The following is a 17,720-nucleotide window of genomic DNA, read 5'->3' on the forward strand; positions in this document are numbered from 1 at the left end:
GCCATCTAGTACTATATAGAAAGGTGGGTTGGGCACTTTTCGTCGTCCTTTTTCGTCGTCAACACTAAGCTCACTTTTTAGAGCACCAACAGAAGAGTAGTACGTGTGGTTTGATAAAAAATAAAGAGCAATACACGTGTTTAATAGAAATAGGTCAAAGATATGTACTAAATAGATGGGCCAAACATAAAAGCACCATTCATATTACTTTTGGTACCATGAATGAATGCAGTGTTCGTCCCACCCAAGTCTCATTTATATTAATCGTGTTTTGAACATAATATCTTATATTGATAAAATCAAGCAATATAAAAAAAAGTGAATCTCATATTAAAAAGACAAACAATATAAAAAAAAAGTGCAGACTTTGTATTCGTAGCAAACACTAATATAATAAAGTTTTAGATAAGGAACACAAACTACAATGTTATATTAATCGTGTTTTGAACATAGTATAGTATAGTGTGTGTGTATATATATATATATATATATATATATATATATATATATATATATTATATGCATAAAAATAGTGCAAACTAATAATGTCCAAAAGGGTGGGCCCCAAACTAAATAACACCAAGCAATATAAAAAAAATAAAATAAAAACTATATAAAGCATGGGTTTAGACCGATGTTTCGTCCTCCGTTGTCCCTTAAAAAAAGAGTGGGCTCATACTAAATAACACCGAGCAATAAAGAAAAGGAAGAAAAAAAGTGGAACTCATCATCTCCAAACTCATGGGAAAAAAAAAGTGGATCTCATATTATCAAAATCAAGCAATATAAAAAAAAAACTGAACCCCATATTAAAAAAATATAATGTTAAAAAAAAGTGCTGACTTTGTATTCGTAGCAAATACTAATATAATAAAGTTTTAGATACGGAGCACAAACTACAATGTTATATTAAACGTGTTTTGAACATAGTATATGTATATATATTATATGCATAAAAATAGTACAAGCTAATGTTATATTAATCGTGTTTTGTATATATATATATATATATATATATATATATATATATATATATATATATATATATATATATATATATATATATATATATATGCATAAAAATAGTGCAAATTAATAATGTCCAAAGAAAAAGTGCACTCCATATTAAAAAATTAAACAATATTCATGTAATTTTCAAAGTATCTCATTAAGTCAATAATGATGGATTCATTGCCACGTATGTATCAATCCATTAGTGGGAGCAAATGAAATTATTTTTCTTCAAAAGATTAAGTAGTCAAACCATACGATTTTTTTTTTATTAGCCTGAGATCTAATCTAGATATTAAACTGTTGTTTCTGCTATTCCGCCATGTCATTTATTTGTTATGTTTACTAAAATAAATATACTTAAAATACTTATATTTTAAAATAAGATAGAATTTAATTATTTTTTTATTTTTATTCTTACTCTAATAAATGTGAAAAGACATTAATGTCGTAAAAAGAATATCAAATGGAGATCAAATAATGAATAAGGTAAATTAGTCAAATTATAATTCTAATCGACGTTTTCTTAAAAAACCATACAAAAGACAACATGACAAGTAAAATGAGCTAAACCGAGAATATTTACCAAAAATTAAAAAATAGTATTTCTTCGTTTAAATAGAAAATCAATTTCTACTTTATTTTGTTTTAAACATGTAAAATTAATTTAATAATTTGAATTAGAATTATCCAAATCAAAATTTGATAAAAAATAATAACTATTTTACACCTTTAAATTAATCGAATTAAAATAGAAAGTAGCAACTAATGCTTAAATATTGCTATTATTTTATCTCAAAGAGAGGAAAATAGTTTCCATTAAAACAAGTCTTCTCTTTTAAAAAATATTAATAAATTTTCCGATTTTGTATTCGTAGCAAACATTAATATAATAAAATTTTAGATACGGAGCACAAACTACAATGTTATATTAATCGTGTTTTGAACATTATATATGTATATATATATATATATAATCACTATTCAAAGACAACTACATATACATAGATGCATTATAATCTAAAGTGTTGGGCCCGTGCGCAGCAAAGCTTTGGATTATAGTGTATATTTTAAACAACTACTAATATTTAAAAAAAAAATGTGGGCCCCATATTAAACACCATGCCCCATATTAAACACCAACCAATAAAAAAAAAAGTGAAACCCACCACATCCAAACTCAAGGGAAAAAAAGTGGACCCCATATTAACAAAATCAAGCAATATTAAGAAAAAAAAGTGAATCCCATATTAAAAAAAATAATGTTAAAAAAAAGTGCTTAGAAAATCAAACAATTAAATCAATAATGATGGATTCATTGCTACATGCGTATCAACCCATTAGAAGGAGCAACAACATACTCAATATTTTACGGGAAAATGACCTAATAATACTACTTTAAGACTATATATTACAAACATGAAGATACTTTTCCTTATTTACAAAATATAACAACTTAATTACTAAACATACCAGATTTGAGATTAATGTGACTTTCCATGATTTTAGGCCCTTTTTTAGGAAGATAATCTGGATTTTAATTGTTGGCTTAATAATAGCATAGTACCCTTCTTCTTTTTTTAAGATTAATTTAGTACAATTTAGTTTCTACTTTCAAGGTCTTTATTAAAAAAGATTTTTCGCTCTCTTTCATTCTCTCTCTCTCTTCCCCTCATCTTTATCAAAAAGATTTATCTCTCTCTTTCATTCTCTCTCTATTCCCCCATCTTTATCAAAAAGATTTGAACTTCACCATGAATTCATCTTCATCAACCCATGAATTCCTCGTTGCTACGTCATCTCCCATTTTCAGTTTAGTAAGAGTCCACTTTCAACAGTGGTCTAGTTTATTTCTGTTTTGGGTTTCATTTGTTGTGCGAAGAATCTAAAAAAAAGATCTCTCAACTTCACCCATGATTTCATTCAGTTCTCACTTTAAGTTTTTTCAAGAAATTGAAAATAGAAGAATCAACTTTTAAAAAAAACTCCATTGTCAGCCATTAAAGGAGATCGAAGCACGAGTTTGAAAAATCAATTTGCAGCAAATGAACTTCGTTTTGAGTGGGTGATATGTCAAAAGAACTAGAATGTTGAAAGGAGATCAAACCTAAAATTTGGGGCTTTTTGGGTAAGATTTGAACTAATTTTGACTGATTTTCAATCCTAGTTCTTGTATAATAAATTATGTCGATTAATGTAGGCAAGGAATATCATTGAGTACTGAGTGTTTTGTCTATAAAAAGCATGTGTCTTTATATTAATGATTCATTATCGGGAGGTGTTGCGCACACTGATGTGGTTAGAGAACTTGTTGACAAATTGACAAAAATCATACCCGTCTTATTCAACAGTACTGAATGTTATGCAAAAGGAATGGCATAGACTAGAATACTAAATCAGCCTACATTGAGAAGGGCATTTGTGATTCTTTGGGATGCATCTTGATAAATGTTTTGCTAGAACAACATCCTAAATCCAAGTATGCTTTTTTTTTTTTTCTATGGAATAAGATATTTATGTGTTAGCAGTTTTCATACATAAAAAAGAAATATCTCTTACATTCTATCTTCACTTTCTTTTCAGTGACTCTAGAGTCTATGTATGTTCATTTGTTGAATATCAGCCCAAGACATTTCGGAAATTTTGAAGGACAACTTCGATCATAGTCTTCACCGTTAGTAGGTATGGTGCTTTGATGTGGGATTACGCAAGGCAAAAGTAGGATTTTGGAGCCGTTAGTGAAAGTGAAGTCACTGGAATGGTTACCAGTAAATTACATCACATGGTATAAGAATTTGCAAGGACCTTATCTCGCAATGAGAGTTATTATCTAGATCCAAAAGACAAGTGCAAAAATAAAAAATAAAATTTAGTAAGCTAATTGTAGTGTTTGATGTAAAAAGATAGTTTGTTGCTGACCTTATTATGCTACACTTTAATTGCTTCTATCTTAACTTTTTATTGTTTTCTTTCTTATTTAAATCTTGTAATTCATGAATTTCTGAGTTTAATAAATCACATTTGATACAAATTGCATAAAATTTGGCATCACAAGATTATATATACTTTGTACTTATTTCTTGTATGATTAACAGAATGTAAGTTAAATATTTGTATTAGGGCAGTGCACTGGTGTGTGTATAATATAAGATGTATTGATATGCAATTATGTTTCTTAAATATTCATGGATTTGTTACATATATTTCTGTGTCCATACAGATTTCATACAACAAACAGTTTTTATTAAGTCATACAATAACAGACAGTTTTCATACGCATATCAGTCAATTTAGTATAACACTCAGTATGTTTAATACATTATTCATACAATATTAATACACTAATCATACATTTTCAGATAAACTGTAAGATCCATTAAAACCAAACATGTATTGTCATACCCCTTTTTAACCGGGTTAAGAGTTAGAAGTACGACATATTGGAGATTCTTGTTTTTGTTTATGTTTTAAGGAGTCGCCACCTAATTATTTATGGTGAATTAGGACACCTAAAGTTTATTAAAGTTACATTTAAAGTTAACTCTGTTTAAGGTCTGCGAAACTTAAGATTCCAGGTAAGGGTTCAATTAGTCTAAAGGGAAGGTATTAGGCATCCTTTAAGACCCATTAACAATTGTTAACCAACCGGGCTTAATTAATTAGGCTAAGAAAACATATTTATAAGAATTGTTATAGTTTGGATAGGTGTATAAGAACACTATTTAAAGTAAGACTGGTAGAAAATAATGATTTGCATAAAAGGGTTTAGTTGTAGGTAAACTGAGAAAGTGTGGGATTGTATAGCATTTTATAAACATTGGAGAAAATAAGTTATACAAATTAAAAGAGTTATTATAAGATTAATAGTAATAAAAATTTAAAGGTTTTGTAGGAAGACTTATTAGTTCAATATAAGCTGTGAAAAGATTGTTTAACAAATACGTATTTCAAGTGTTGGGAAGGTAGCTTAAATTAGAACAGTTATCCATGAAAATAGTTAGTTTTCCTTATTTCTCAAAATAAGTTAACGTCAGTGCAAAATTTGTAACGCTTTAAATTGCTAAGATAGTAAAAGTGAATCTTGATTCTCAAAGTATGTAGTCATGCTATTTTAAAAAAATCAATTACTCAAATAAATGTTATAGATACTATAAATAGTTTTAAAAATAGAAGTGAATGTAATTTGTGGAATTAACTACCCATTACTAAACTAAAACCCTTAATGTTACTAAAGTTTATCTTAATTAACAAGCATAAATGTTAGTCATACAATACAAGTTAAATGCACACAAAAAATAAAAATAGAAGGGCAGATATAATGTAAATGGGCTTGGCCCATTTGGACTGCTGTGATCTGTTTGCTGCTGGGCTTCGTAAGTGATGCCGTTGAGTTTCAAAGTGAAACTCTTCAGCTCCGGTGTACATGCAAAATAAAGAAAAGTAACAAAGATTAGAATAGCGGTATGATTCTTTGCATATATATATAACACGAGTAAAACAAAGTGAGCAATGTTATCGTTTAATTCCCAGCAACATATAAATCAGGGAAGACAATGCAAATGTATACATGACCAAGTATATAAGGCGAGAACGATCAGTTCAGTTTCTTATCAAACACGACAAACGAGCAAACAAAGAAAATTTCTGTGGATAAGCTTGATTCTTATTTTTTTTTTCCCGAATAGCATTGTCAAATATCCATAGGCAATTTGTCCCTTGAAAGAACACAATGACAACAGTAGTTGTTTTACCCTTTATCAAGTGTAGCTTATGTTAACTCTATTATGTGGCATCAAAATGTAATGGAAACTCAACCCAACAAATAACATTATTTCTCAGAGAACACAACAGCAATTCATGGCCCGAAATAGAACAGCAAGATTTCCAAAATGCAGGCAGCAAAGGCCTAAGAGATCGCCAAAGTGCAGTAACTGTTGGCGACAACATAGTAACAAAATAGCAGCTCAAGAATGTAGCACCAGAATCCCAGTAAAATTGCATTTGCTTAAGTGCTATCCACACCCCAAAACTACAGTTAAAACAAGAACATTTGTCCCAGAAAAATCAATAGAAAATGGCCAAAACAGGCTTAACAGTCATTGCCTCAGTTTGCAACTACACAGCCAAAACCAGTAGCTGGCTGCCCAAACTAAAAATAACAAAAAGCCAAGTTCATGTTAAGAATGCAGGTTGACCTGGGCCTTATTGGTGTTTATAAGTATTCTTTTACAGCAAACCAACAAGTGATTAAAATCTTTTTGACTCAGCAGTCCTTACTTACATAGCCTAGAGCCCACGAACTAACATGCTCTCAGTCAAGTAATGTGATCAGATATCCTTCTTAACATAGTTCAGGTGGTAGGTAAAGCACATCTTAAGTTCTTATTCACAACAGCACTTCAAACAGAGTATATATGATATTTGCTAAACCACTTCAACAAGGGACTTTAACCACAGCAGACATGTGAGAGCAAGCATAATATTATCAAATCACAAAATATACTGCTAATGACACAAGCATAGAAACAAACAGTTTTAAGGAAAGTGAGACGGGACAGAAACCACACTGACATAATATTCTTCTGTGACAAACTCCAATCCCTCTCGAACAGCATAAGTAGACAGCTCATAGCTCATTAGGCTAAGCATGTTCAACAGATTCACAGTGCAGATAGATCTCAGATGCCAACTGAGCATGACAACTATGGCATGATTTTGATTAGGACATGATTGACTGATTAAACATGATCATAAACTAACCCTATGCTTAATAAAATCTTGCACTAACTAACCAATATATTGTACTCTACCTAAGTCAGTTATTTCTTTAACCCTTCAGACTCGATTGAGAGTTAAATATGTGGAATGGTAACATAGTCTCATATTATTCAAATTTGCAGGAAAAATAAACGCACACAGATTCAAAAGGGTAGGGAAATAAACAGAGTTGGGTAACCACAACGCAATGATCACACATGTAGATAGATATCAAGTTATTTGGATTGAATCAACATGAACTTGATTGAAGGATATATTTATTTTAGACACGAAATTATCTTAACTGAAAACTAGCAGATGACTAAGTTAATCCAACAAGTTTATCAAGTGTGACTATGTTCAATTAGAGAAACTAAACACTGTCGATATAATCGTACACCCTTAAGCTCATACGAACATCTAAACACTAACAAAACTGAAATCAAACCAAACCTAGATAAGGCATAAACATATAAATTGTACCAACTATTAAACTGCAAGAAAAGAACCGGACTAAATTAAGACATGAACATACAAACATACTTAAAACCAAAACCAAATTAACCAATCTTGAGCACACCCAATACTACAAATCATTAAACTGAAGTTCAATCACTTGAAACAAACATGCAAGAACATGTGACTATTTCTTAAGCTACTGAAACTGAAATGAAACTACTTAAAGAAAGAATATTCGCTAAATCGAAAACTGAACCCACTAAACATGAACGTGCATGACATCATTAAGCTACTAAACTGAAATTAACCCGACTGAAACAATAACACATGAGCACATCACAGACTTTAGATTCGGAATAAAAAGAGCGCACTGACCTGTTGTGGGTACAGTGAAATGGGTGTCGATGTCTCGAATCCACGCTCGAACTCGAACGAACTCGAAAAACAGAGCGAAATTTAAACAGAATCCCAGATTTAGAGTAGGTAAAGTAGAAATGTTGAGGATAGTGAATTATCCCTTTTTTATGAATCAAACCAGATAAAAAAAAACAGAGACCAGAGTCCTCTTTTCGTTCAATTCCCCCAGATTTTTATAGGACTTCGTTTGGTGAGAGGAGCATATGAGAGAGAGGAGCGGGAGACAGAGAGGGATGGAGGAGACAGAGGCGCGTGGGGACAAAGGTGAGTGGGTGACAGAGAACGTGGGGGGACACGGGGAAGTGGAGAAACAGACGTGGTGGGGAACAGAAGTGAGTGGAGAATAGGGTAGCGGTGATGCGGCGATGATGATGATGATTGATAACGTCCAAATACACTCCTCAAAGAGAAAGTGTACACGGTCGTATGCAATATATTTACCCAACTATGAGTCGGGGTCGATCCCACAGGGAACAATATGCTAGGCGATTAAGAAAGTAAGGAACTTTCACCATCTAAGCTAAAGCCAAACGATAAATGGTATTTTGGTTTTTGTTTGAGAAAAATATGACTAAAGCGGAAATATAAACTAACCTAGAAAGCAAGTAAAATGATCAATGGCCACAAGTTTGGATAATAGGAAATTACACTCAAGTAACGATCCAACGTATTTTATGATTTTACAACTAAGAGCGGGTTTGTGTCAATAAATAATGATTTCTCAAATCTCATTGAAAGTCTTCCAACCAAATCAATGAATTTCACTCTAAGCTTTTCCAAGCCTTAGAATGTGATATTAGGCACAATCAATTTAACCTCAAGTAACTATCCTCTTCCGAGCTCAAGTTATTAGATGAGTTTAATGACCCAAATTCTTGTTAATTAATCTTTCCCAACCTAGATTTTCTCTTCCAAGATCAATCTAAGTAAATGGGTGAGTCCTAGGGTTAGCTAATCCCTTTGGAAACATTCAAGAACGAGATTAATTAAATCAACAAAGACCCACTTCAATAGCAATAAAAATCATTCAATACATAAGCAAAACAAGAGTTTTAATCCAAACTTTAATCAAGAATACTTTCATAAACGAAATTCAAGTCTAGAAATGAAATACTACACACTAAAATATTCAATACAAAACAAGGAATTGAAGAAAGGTTTAAGAATTATCTCATTAAAGTGCTCCAATCTTCTCTTCCAATTGTGTAGGTGAAACCCTAGCCTCCAAAACTTGCAAAATGACCAAAGATAGAAAATGTTTTGCCCTAGCCTCTCTTTTGTAGCTCCCCCCAATTTTTCCAAGTCCAAAAAATGTCAAAATCTGCCCCCATATTTCTGTTTTTGCAATTCTGCCCGTTTTTGCAAAACTGTCCACTTTTGACAGTTTTGCAAATCTGTCCCGTTTTTGCAAAACTGTCCAGTTTTGACAGTTTTGCAAAAATGTCCAGTTTGACCTCTTTTTGACTTTCTTTTCACTTGGTTTCTTCCGATCACTCATTTCAGCTACTTGGCTTGTTTTGCTCTATTTTGTTCCATTTTGGTCCATTTTGATCCATTTTGCTCTTTTATGCTCTCCGGGCATCTTTTCCTACAAAACAACATAAAAACACAAAAAGTAACAACAAAAGTGCTTAAGGAGTCACAAAAGCTTAAGGAATTAGCGTCGAATATCGCGTAATTTCACGACTGATCAATGATGAAAGGAGAAAAAAAAAAAGAAAGGGAAGTAGAGTAGAGAAGGGAGCGGGGCGTGGGAGAAAAATGGGGCGGGCGGCTGAAGAGGAGAAAGAGTGAAGGAGTTAGGTTTAGGGATTTAGGGTAAGGAGGAAGAATAAGGAATGGGCTTGGGTAATTATTCGATTGGGCTGGACCGGGTAAGGAGTAATGGGCTGGACGTTATGGGCCATAAATTGGATTAAAATGTGGGTTGAAAATTTGGGTTGGGTATAAAAATGTGGGTTTATTTATTTGAGTATAAAAATAATATTGTATTTGTATTTTGGGCCATTAATTTGGCTAAAAAATATTGGTCCTTCCTCCGCTATTTTAATTATTTTTGGGCTTCTAACTTAATAACTGGCATAATATATATTATGTAAAGACAATAAATAATTAATATGTAGAAAACTAGATATTTTGCAAAGTGTTGTCTTGTAATTAATTTAACGATTCCAAACCCGAAAATGAAACGATGACGAACATTTAAAATTTGTGATAAAGTAATGCTCGTAATGTTTAAAAATAGGAGTAGTGAAAATAATAGTAGTGAAAAATAAAGTATTTAGTTCGTCAGTAAATTTAGAAGCCCGAATAAATAAAATTAAATAAAGGAGGGACAAAATTGGGTGTCAACATGTATTGCTGATAACCAAATTTATATAAACTTTCAACATTATCGTTATTATAATTGTATTCAAGCAATAAGTTTCTGTTCTCACTAAACAACAAACAACATTCTCGACTTTTAATTTTCCTCTGGAATATCGTCAAAAGTCTTCTTATTTTGCCCTTCTTTACCATATCTGCTGCATGTCAACTTCGATTGCTTAAATTTTCCCTCACTTATTGATGTAGTGGGACAATGAATAGTCCTCTCCATGTTGGTGAATATATACTATGACAGCCATATCATGCCCACAAGGTATCTAATCCAGTTTAAATCTTCCACAACTACACGTCATAGATCGAAGGCACACTATGAACCTCTTGATACCACCAGTCATTGTATGTAGAAATTCATGGAAGCTCGTACCTGCAATAAAAAATTATATTTGAACTAGTAATTTAGAAATTACACACTAAACATACAACATATATACACATATCTTACCACTTTTATACAAATGACAAAATCAAAGGAGTAGGTAAGTTATCTGGATAAACTACTATCTGAATCAAATCATTTTTACACTACAAGAACAAAATTAATACCACACTCATTCAATTTTCATACACTATTCATACATGTAATTTTTGGAAAAATCTATTGTCTGAACCAAATCACTTTTACACTACATAAACCATATTTAGACCGCATTCATTCAACTTTCATACATTATTCATACATATAATTTTTGGAAAAATCTATTGTCTGAACCAAATCACTTTTACATTACATAAACCATATTTAGACCACATTCATTCAACTTTCATATACTATTCAAACATACATTTTTTGGAAAAATCTATTATCTGAACTAAATCACTTTTTCTCTAGAAAAACACCATTTATATCACATTCATTCAACTTTCATACACAATTCATACATATAATTTTGGAAAAAACTATTGTCTGTATCAAATCACTTTTACACTACATAAACTACATTTATACCAAATTCATTCAACTTTCACACCCTATTTATACATATATTTTTTATTAATAATTTATGTAAATGGACACATAGACCTTTAAGTTATGCTGTATGAGATGTTCAACAAAGTACTGCCCAAAGGACAAAATTGTACCCTTTTCCTAGTTGATGGAACCAAGACAATTACAATTTTTCCAGTGTGAATACAATGTGTTAAATACGGCTCTCCAGTTCTACGTAGCTGTCTATTGTGAGCTTTTCGTGCAAAAGCAATAGCCTTCTGCACCTGCCTTCACAGATTCAGAATTTAGTGGCACTATAGACAAATGTCTATTTGACATCAACAAGTGCTAGTTGAGATGGTAAACCTTATCACCATTGAAAATGGTGTGGTGGTTGGGTAAGAAAAGGAGGGAAAAGATAGAGGACGGATTGATTCGTCAAAGTAGTAGATTAATTCGATGGATAATACTTAAAAGTATAACGAAAAGACAGGGGCGAATACCTGTTCGTAGTTTTAATTCTTCCGTGATTATTTTCGACACTTTAATGCTGCGTATTTTGCAAAGTAATGATGCAATGTATGTGCAGTGCATCTGCGAGCATACGCAGGGTAATGATGCAATGTATGTGCAGTGCATTTGCGAGCATTTGCGAAGTAATGATGCAATGTATGTGCAGTGCATCTGCGAGCATACGCAGGGCATTTAAAACAAACAAATGCAGGTACGGTGCAATGCGTCTGCGAGCATACGCAGGGGCATTTGAAAACAATAAAACAATGCAGGTGCAGTGCAATGCGGTTGCGAGCATACGCAGGGGCATTAAGAAAATAATAATAAAACAAGGCAGATGCGGTGCGCAGCCTTATGCAGAAATTTTCAAAGGGCGGTGCGCGGCCCGTGCAACATATGAAAGGCGGTGCTCAGCCTTATGCAGAAATTACAAAAGGGCGGTGCGCAGCCCATGCAAAAATTACAAAAGGGCGGTGCATGGCCCATGTAACATATGAAAGCGATGCAAAGGGCGGTGCGCAGCCCATGCATCATATGAAAGGCGGTGCTCAGCCTTATGCAGAAATTACAAAGGGCGGTGCATGGCCCATGTAACATATGAAAGCGATGCAAAGGGCGGTGCGCAGCCCATGCATCATATGAAAGGCGGTGCTCAGCCTTATGCAGAAATTACAAAGGGCGGTGCATGACCCATGTAACATATGAAAGCGATGCAAAGGGCGGTGCGCAGCCCATGCATCATATGAAAGGCGGTGCTCAGCCTTATGCAGAAATTACAAAGGGCGGTGCATGGCCCATGTAACATATGAAAGCGATGCAAAGGGCGGTGCGCAGCCCATGCATCATATGAAAGGCGGTGCTCAGCCTTATGCAGAAATTACAAAGGGCGGTGCATGGCCCATGTAACATATGAAAGCGATGCAAAGGGCGGTGCGCAGCCCATGCATCATATGAAAGGCGGTGCTCAGCCTTATGCAGAAATTACAAAGGGCGGTGCATGGCCCATGTAACATACGAAAGGCGGTGAGAAACCTTATGCAGAAATTTAAATGGGCGGTGCGCAGCCCATGCAACATGAAAGGCGGTGCTCAGCCTTATGTAGAAATTACAAAGGGCGGTGCATGGCCCATGTAATATATGAAAGGCGGTGCTCAGCCTTATGCAGAAATTACAAAGGGCGGTGCATGACCCATGTAATATATGAAAGCGATGCAAAGGGCGGTGCGCAGCCCATGCATCATATGAAAGGCGGTGCACAGCCTTATGCAGAAATTTAAAAGGGCGGTGCATGGCCCAGGCAGTAATAAAAGGCGGTGAGCAATGCAGGTGCAATGCAATGCGGCTGCGAGCATACGCAGAGGCATTTGAAAATAATAAAGCAATGCTGGTGTGGAGGGTAACACCTTTGCTTCGGCGCGAATGAAGTGCAGAAGGTAAGGTCCTTGGGCCATGAAATGGTGCCTTTAGGCGATGAGAATGATGCCTTTAGACTATGACGCCCTCGATGTCCTGTTGTGGGGCTGGACGAGCCAATGCAGTGTCCTACTGTGGGGCCGGATGAGCCCGTGCCTTTTCTCTCAAAATGTGCCATTGGTGGAATGTTTGAGGGCCCCTTCAAAAATTCTGTCCCAGTTTAAACAAACAAAAATTCGCATACTTCCAGCGGAAAGTGATGTGCACTTGTTTTTTTTTTTTATTATTATTTTCTTTTTTAAGCTACTCAAAAATGTTCTCCCAATTTCATGCTTCAGCGGAGAAATACGAGGATCTTTCATGGTAAGACCAGATGTCGATACCTCGTAGAGTTAGTAACAACACAACAACATTGAACTATATTTACTGTGCAACGATAAAAAAAAAATTAAGAAAAAAAAATAACAAAATCACGAAAGCAAAATCCAGCAAAATTGTTTTTTTTTTTTAATAATAACAATGATTAATATAACATGCCCCGACTTCAGTTGGTACCAAAAATTAGTATTGTGCATAAGAATTCACCATTATTTATCGTCCAACAAACCAAGATCGACTTATTGGTAATTCCTATAGCTTCAAGTGGTACCTCAGACATACCTAAGGATCGACAAGATCGGTTCATTTTGTTTCAAACAAAGACTCTGAACTATACCTACCCTCATGTTTCAAGTGCCCTCACCAGAAAGAAAGTCTCTTTTCACATGTATTCAGTATTTTTGAACTTTGGGACGTCTAGAGAAGTACACTCAAACTGAGAAAGATGTTCAATGCTTGCAATTGTGATACCATAAGCTTGGACGTCATGTAAGTATCCACTAATGAGAGAAACTTTAGCATAGAATCACGTAGGGCTTGTTATGGGGTTGTAATGTAGGCTTGGGAAAAGGGTAGGATATTATTTGGGTAAGGAGTGACTAATCCTTCCTTAAGCGTTGCACTATGTCTGTGCTTAGTATTTGTGTGCTCTGACGCTGATCTACTTTGTTTTATTGTCCCTTTCTTTTGTACTTGTGCGACCTCTTTTGCAAGTTTAAAGCCCTTTTTTTTTTAGTTTAGGGCTGCATGCCCGAGACTCTGTGGGGATTAAGAGAATTGACCTGGGTTGTATGCCCGAGGTCTTGATACTAATTCCGAGTTGTATGCCTGAGTGTGAAAATAAAAAGGAATAACGGGTTGTATGTCCGAGATCTCGAATAACTGAGGTTTTTTTTTTTGTGTGTGTTTTTGTGGGCTCCTTCTTGCTTTGGAGGTCGTTCTTAGCCTTTGTTTTTCTGGGATGGTCGAATCATTTTTTTTTTTGAAAACTTCAGCTCAGATCTCTATCCGCGATTGCACATTTTTAGTGCGCTCAGGGAGGTTGGGCCAAGAGAGAGATAGTGCATATAAGCACTCAGAAATGGTATGGGCTTATGATGTGGTGGTCAAAGAAAAGGCTTTAGGCTTAAAGGGGAAATGCTAGGGATAATGTCATTTGGTAGGCTAGAAAGGGTCAAACGGGTCAAAGAAGGCCTACGATCCTTTTCTATGCTGAGTGTTACTCATAATTTCGCCTCAACAGACATTCAGGCCAAGTTCTAGATTACAATGCAATGCAATTGAACGCTATCTAAAGCTCACCACACAATGCACATGAAACAATGAGGTTGGTTTTGTTCTTGTCTTACAAGCATGCAAGAGAATTTTCAAGTGTCACTTAAAGTGTGAATGAGAGGTACCAAATGAATCTATAGTTTACCACGAAGTCAGTCCTCCCCATCATATTGATTGTTACTTGTTTCTTTCCTATGCACATTCCTAACTGTGTTGGTACCAACCAAGTTAAAGATATGAATCTAAAAAATATTTTTTTGTATTTTTTTGAATAAGGGGTACCGAACCCGAAAAGGGTTGCCTACGTATCTCATCTTTGATGAGAATCAGGTGCGCGTAGTTCGTTCAGATAAGATAGAAAGAAAGAAATAAAATATTTTTGTGATTTTTCAAAAATAAAGTTTTTTTTTTTTGTGATTTTTTGAATAATGATTTTTTTTTTTGTGATTTTTTGAATAATGAATACCGAACCCAAAAGGGCTGCCTACGTATCTCATCAAAGAAGAGAATCAGGTGTGCGTAGTTCTTGCAGATAGGGTATAAAATGCATGATTGAAGAAAAAATATTTTACAAAATGCAGGGTTCAACGCAAGTCAACTAAAAAATAGTTAGATAAAGTGTTAAGGTAGTGCAAAGCAAATAACAACAATATTTATTTAAAAACAAAACATGTAACAAATAAAGAGTATGTGAAAAATGAAAAAATGTTCGAAATAAAAGATAAAATTCAACCTAGCTAAAAATAACTGCAAAATGGGATGTACAGTAACCTAGGAATTCTAAGAGTTGGTTTTCCTATGACACAAGGCTCCCGAGCGGACTACTCGAGTGAGAAGGCTACGCGGTCCCCGTTACTCGGGCACCCCGCGCATACGCCAACTCTCCTAAAATTTGGATTCTACGAAAAAAATTCGCGGGTCCGCAAAACACACCTCGCGTGTACGTGTGATAGTGTGAGTTTTCCAGAAGTGAAGGAAATATGAACGGCATGCCATTTTATATAAACCGATAACACATATGAATATTAATATAAAACCACCAAAAGATAGCAATTAAAGAGAAACAGTAAAAGCAAGATTCATATTTGCAATAAAGTAAAAAATGAGTATGGTAAATAAAACTTGCTAGTAAAAAAGGCAATAATACAGTGTATGAAATTAAAAGCAGATATGTACGTAAACAAATAAGGGAACAAGGGAAAGGATATACATGACGAATAAATACATGCAAGTAAAATAAAGAAAAATTCAAATAAAGATAACATACCTCGAATAACAAATTGAGTCCATATGGTTAGAACCTAAGTGTCCCCAGCAGAGTCGCCATGTTGTTGCACCCCATTTTTACCAAAGGCTAAACAAAGCACAACTTATGGAGCTCTGAAATAATTAATTACGTACAGAGTCGCCACCTAGCATTTAAGGTATACTAGGGTACCTATAAATTATTAATATATGCAACTTAACATGATCTACGAAAATAAGTGAGATTCTAGGTAAGGGTTCAAATTATTCCGAAGGGAAGGTGTTAGGCATCCTTCAAAATCCACAAATGTGGTTCCCGGCTGGACCAATTTAACTATACGAGGGATGTGTAAAAAGGCTTGATTATTATTTACAAAAATTAGTAGAATTTAGACTAAAGAATAACTAATATGACCATTCACATAAATAATCGTGCAATACGTATTTTATACATATGTGATATAATAATTTTTTTAAAAAAAAGTTATGTGCAACTTAGAAGCTTGGGTATGTGAAAAGGGTATAAGGAATGGACATGAAATTATTTTGCACTCAAGGTAAGTTAACTAATTTAATTAGCTAAGTATGTACGCCTGATCAATTAATTATGAGAGTATATTCTAAAGCCTAAATATTGAGGCAAATCACCCTATTTATTCACTTAAGTGTGCTAAGCTATTGAATTAAAACTCTAGCGAAACATGATAACTATAAGAATATTAGCTACGAAAATAATAACTGCCTAATATTGATTTGTCTAAAACACATAAAATTTAAATCACCTAAGCAGATCATAAATAAATACCATCAACCTGCACCCTAAAAAAAGTAAAGTTTCACTATATTTTATGCTTGTATAATTTAATAATGTAAAAAATATATATATAAACAGAGAATTTAAGAAGCTATTTGAACTTCTTTTGAGTGTCATCTTCAAAAAGTAACTCCGGATACCTGCATGAGACTTAATAAAAATGTTAGTAAGAAAATAAATAACTATCGGATGAATTAAAGAAATAATGAATAAACTTAAAATAAAAAACCCGTCTTTGTACATGGAAGGCCTTAGAAATCGACGGAAATTTCTTCATCGGCCATTGCATCAAATCCATGTGCTTGCACCACAAAGATCTCTCTTTTAAACTCAGTTGCAAGACACTCAATCGCTATATCGTCTCCAAATGCAGCCGCATGACCATCAATATTCTCATCAACAGTTAATAAACCCTCCTCGGTATACTGCAAAGTGATGATATCATATTCATCATCAGGTGAACCAGAGATCGACATGTACTTGGCCCAACTTGGCCCATCACCCACAGCTATGCACCTCTCTTTGAATATAGACTCAGCAGCCAATTCTCTTTGCATCCCTAGCTGAACAAGTTCATTAATAGCCAAATCAAGATTATCTCAATCATTTTTCTTAGCTAACATTTTCATTTCTTGAACAACATGTATACCCCAACCACATTTCATATCTGGACAATACATATTCCTAATTGCATTTTCAATCATTTCTTTCTCTTACCTACTAACCAATCCAAGATCTTCCAAGGATCTCTTAACACTCCTTTTCCTCAAATCTTTAGCATACGACACCGTTTTTTGTTAACCCAATTGATTTACCACATGCAGTAAATAAACAGTTACCGTCTGATTCCACTTCACCACCGTGACTTAAACGGAAAACTAATGAACGGTTCTGATCTAATGGGTGCTTCCATAACACACCTTTGGATTGGATTTTTATTAAGTGTTTTTTTTTGGTCTTCTAAAGATGACACGTTTTCCCATGAGGTGGAGTCAACGGTTGTGCTGGTTTGCGGTGGCGTGGGTGAGAGAGAGAGGGAGACGAAGTGATAGGGCAATGGTGGTTGATGGAGGTGTTGTCGTGGTGGTGTGGAGATGATTTTTGTGCATCGCCGGAGCTCGG

General features: G+C 34.3%; 1 protein-coding gene across 1 annotated transcript; it reads right to left on the reverse strand.

The window, feature by feature from the left end:
* Positions 1-16,279: 16,279 nt before the first annotated feature.
* Positions 16,280-17,720, reverse strand: LOC132623216 (uncharacterized). Its single transcript, XM_060337954.1, has one exon. The coding sequence runs from the start codon at positions 17,153-17,155 to the stop codon at positions 16,850-16,852; it is 306 nt and encodes a 101-aa protein (XP_060193937.1). The 5' UTR covers positions 17,156-17,720; the 3' UTR covers positions 16,280-16,849.

The sequence above is a fragment of the Lycium barbarum genome, chromosome 2 (genome assembly GCF_019175385.1).
Source record: "Lycium barbarum isolate Lr01 chromosome 2, ASM1917538v2, whole genome shotgun sequence".
NCBI lineage: Eukaryota > Viridiplantae > Streptophyta > Magnoliopsida > Solanales > Solanaceae > Lycium > Lycium barbarum.

Coding starts and splice junctions, on each gene's coding strand:
- LOC132623216 (XM_060337954.1), bottom strand. CDS start 17,155: ATGCAAAGAGAATTGGCTGCTGAGTCTATATTCAAAGAGAGGTGCATA.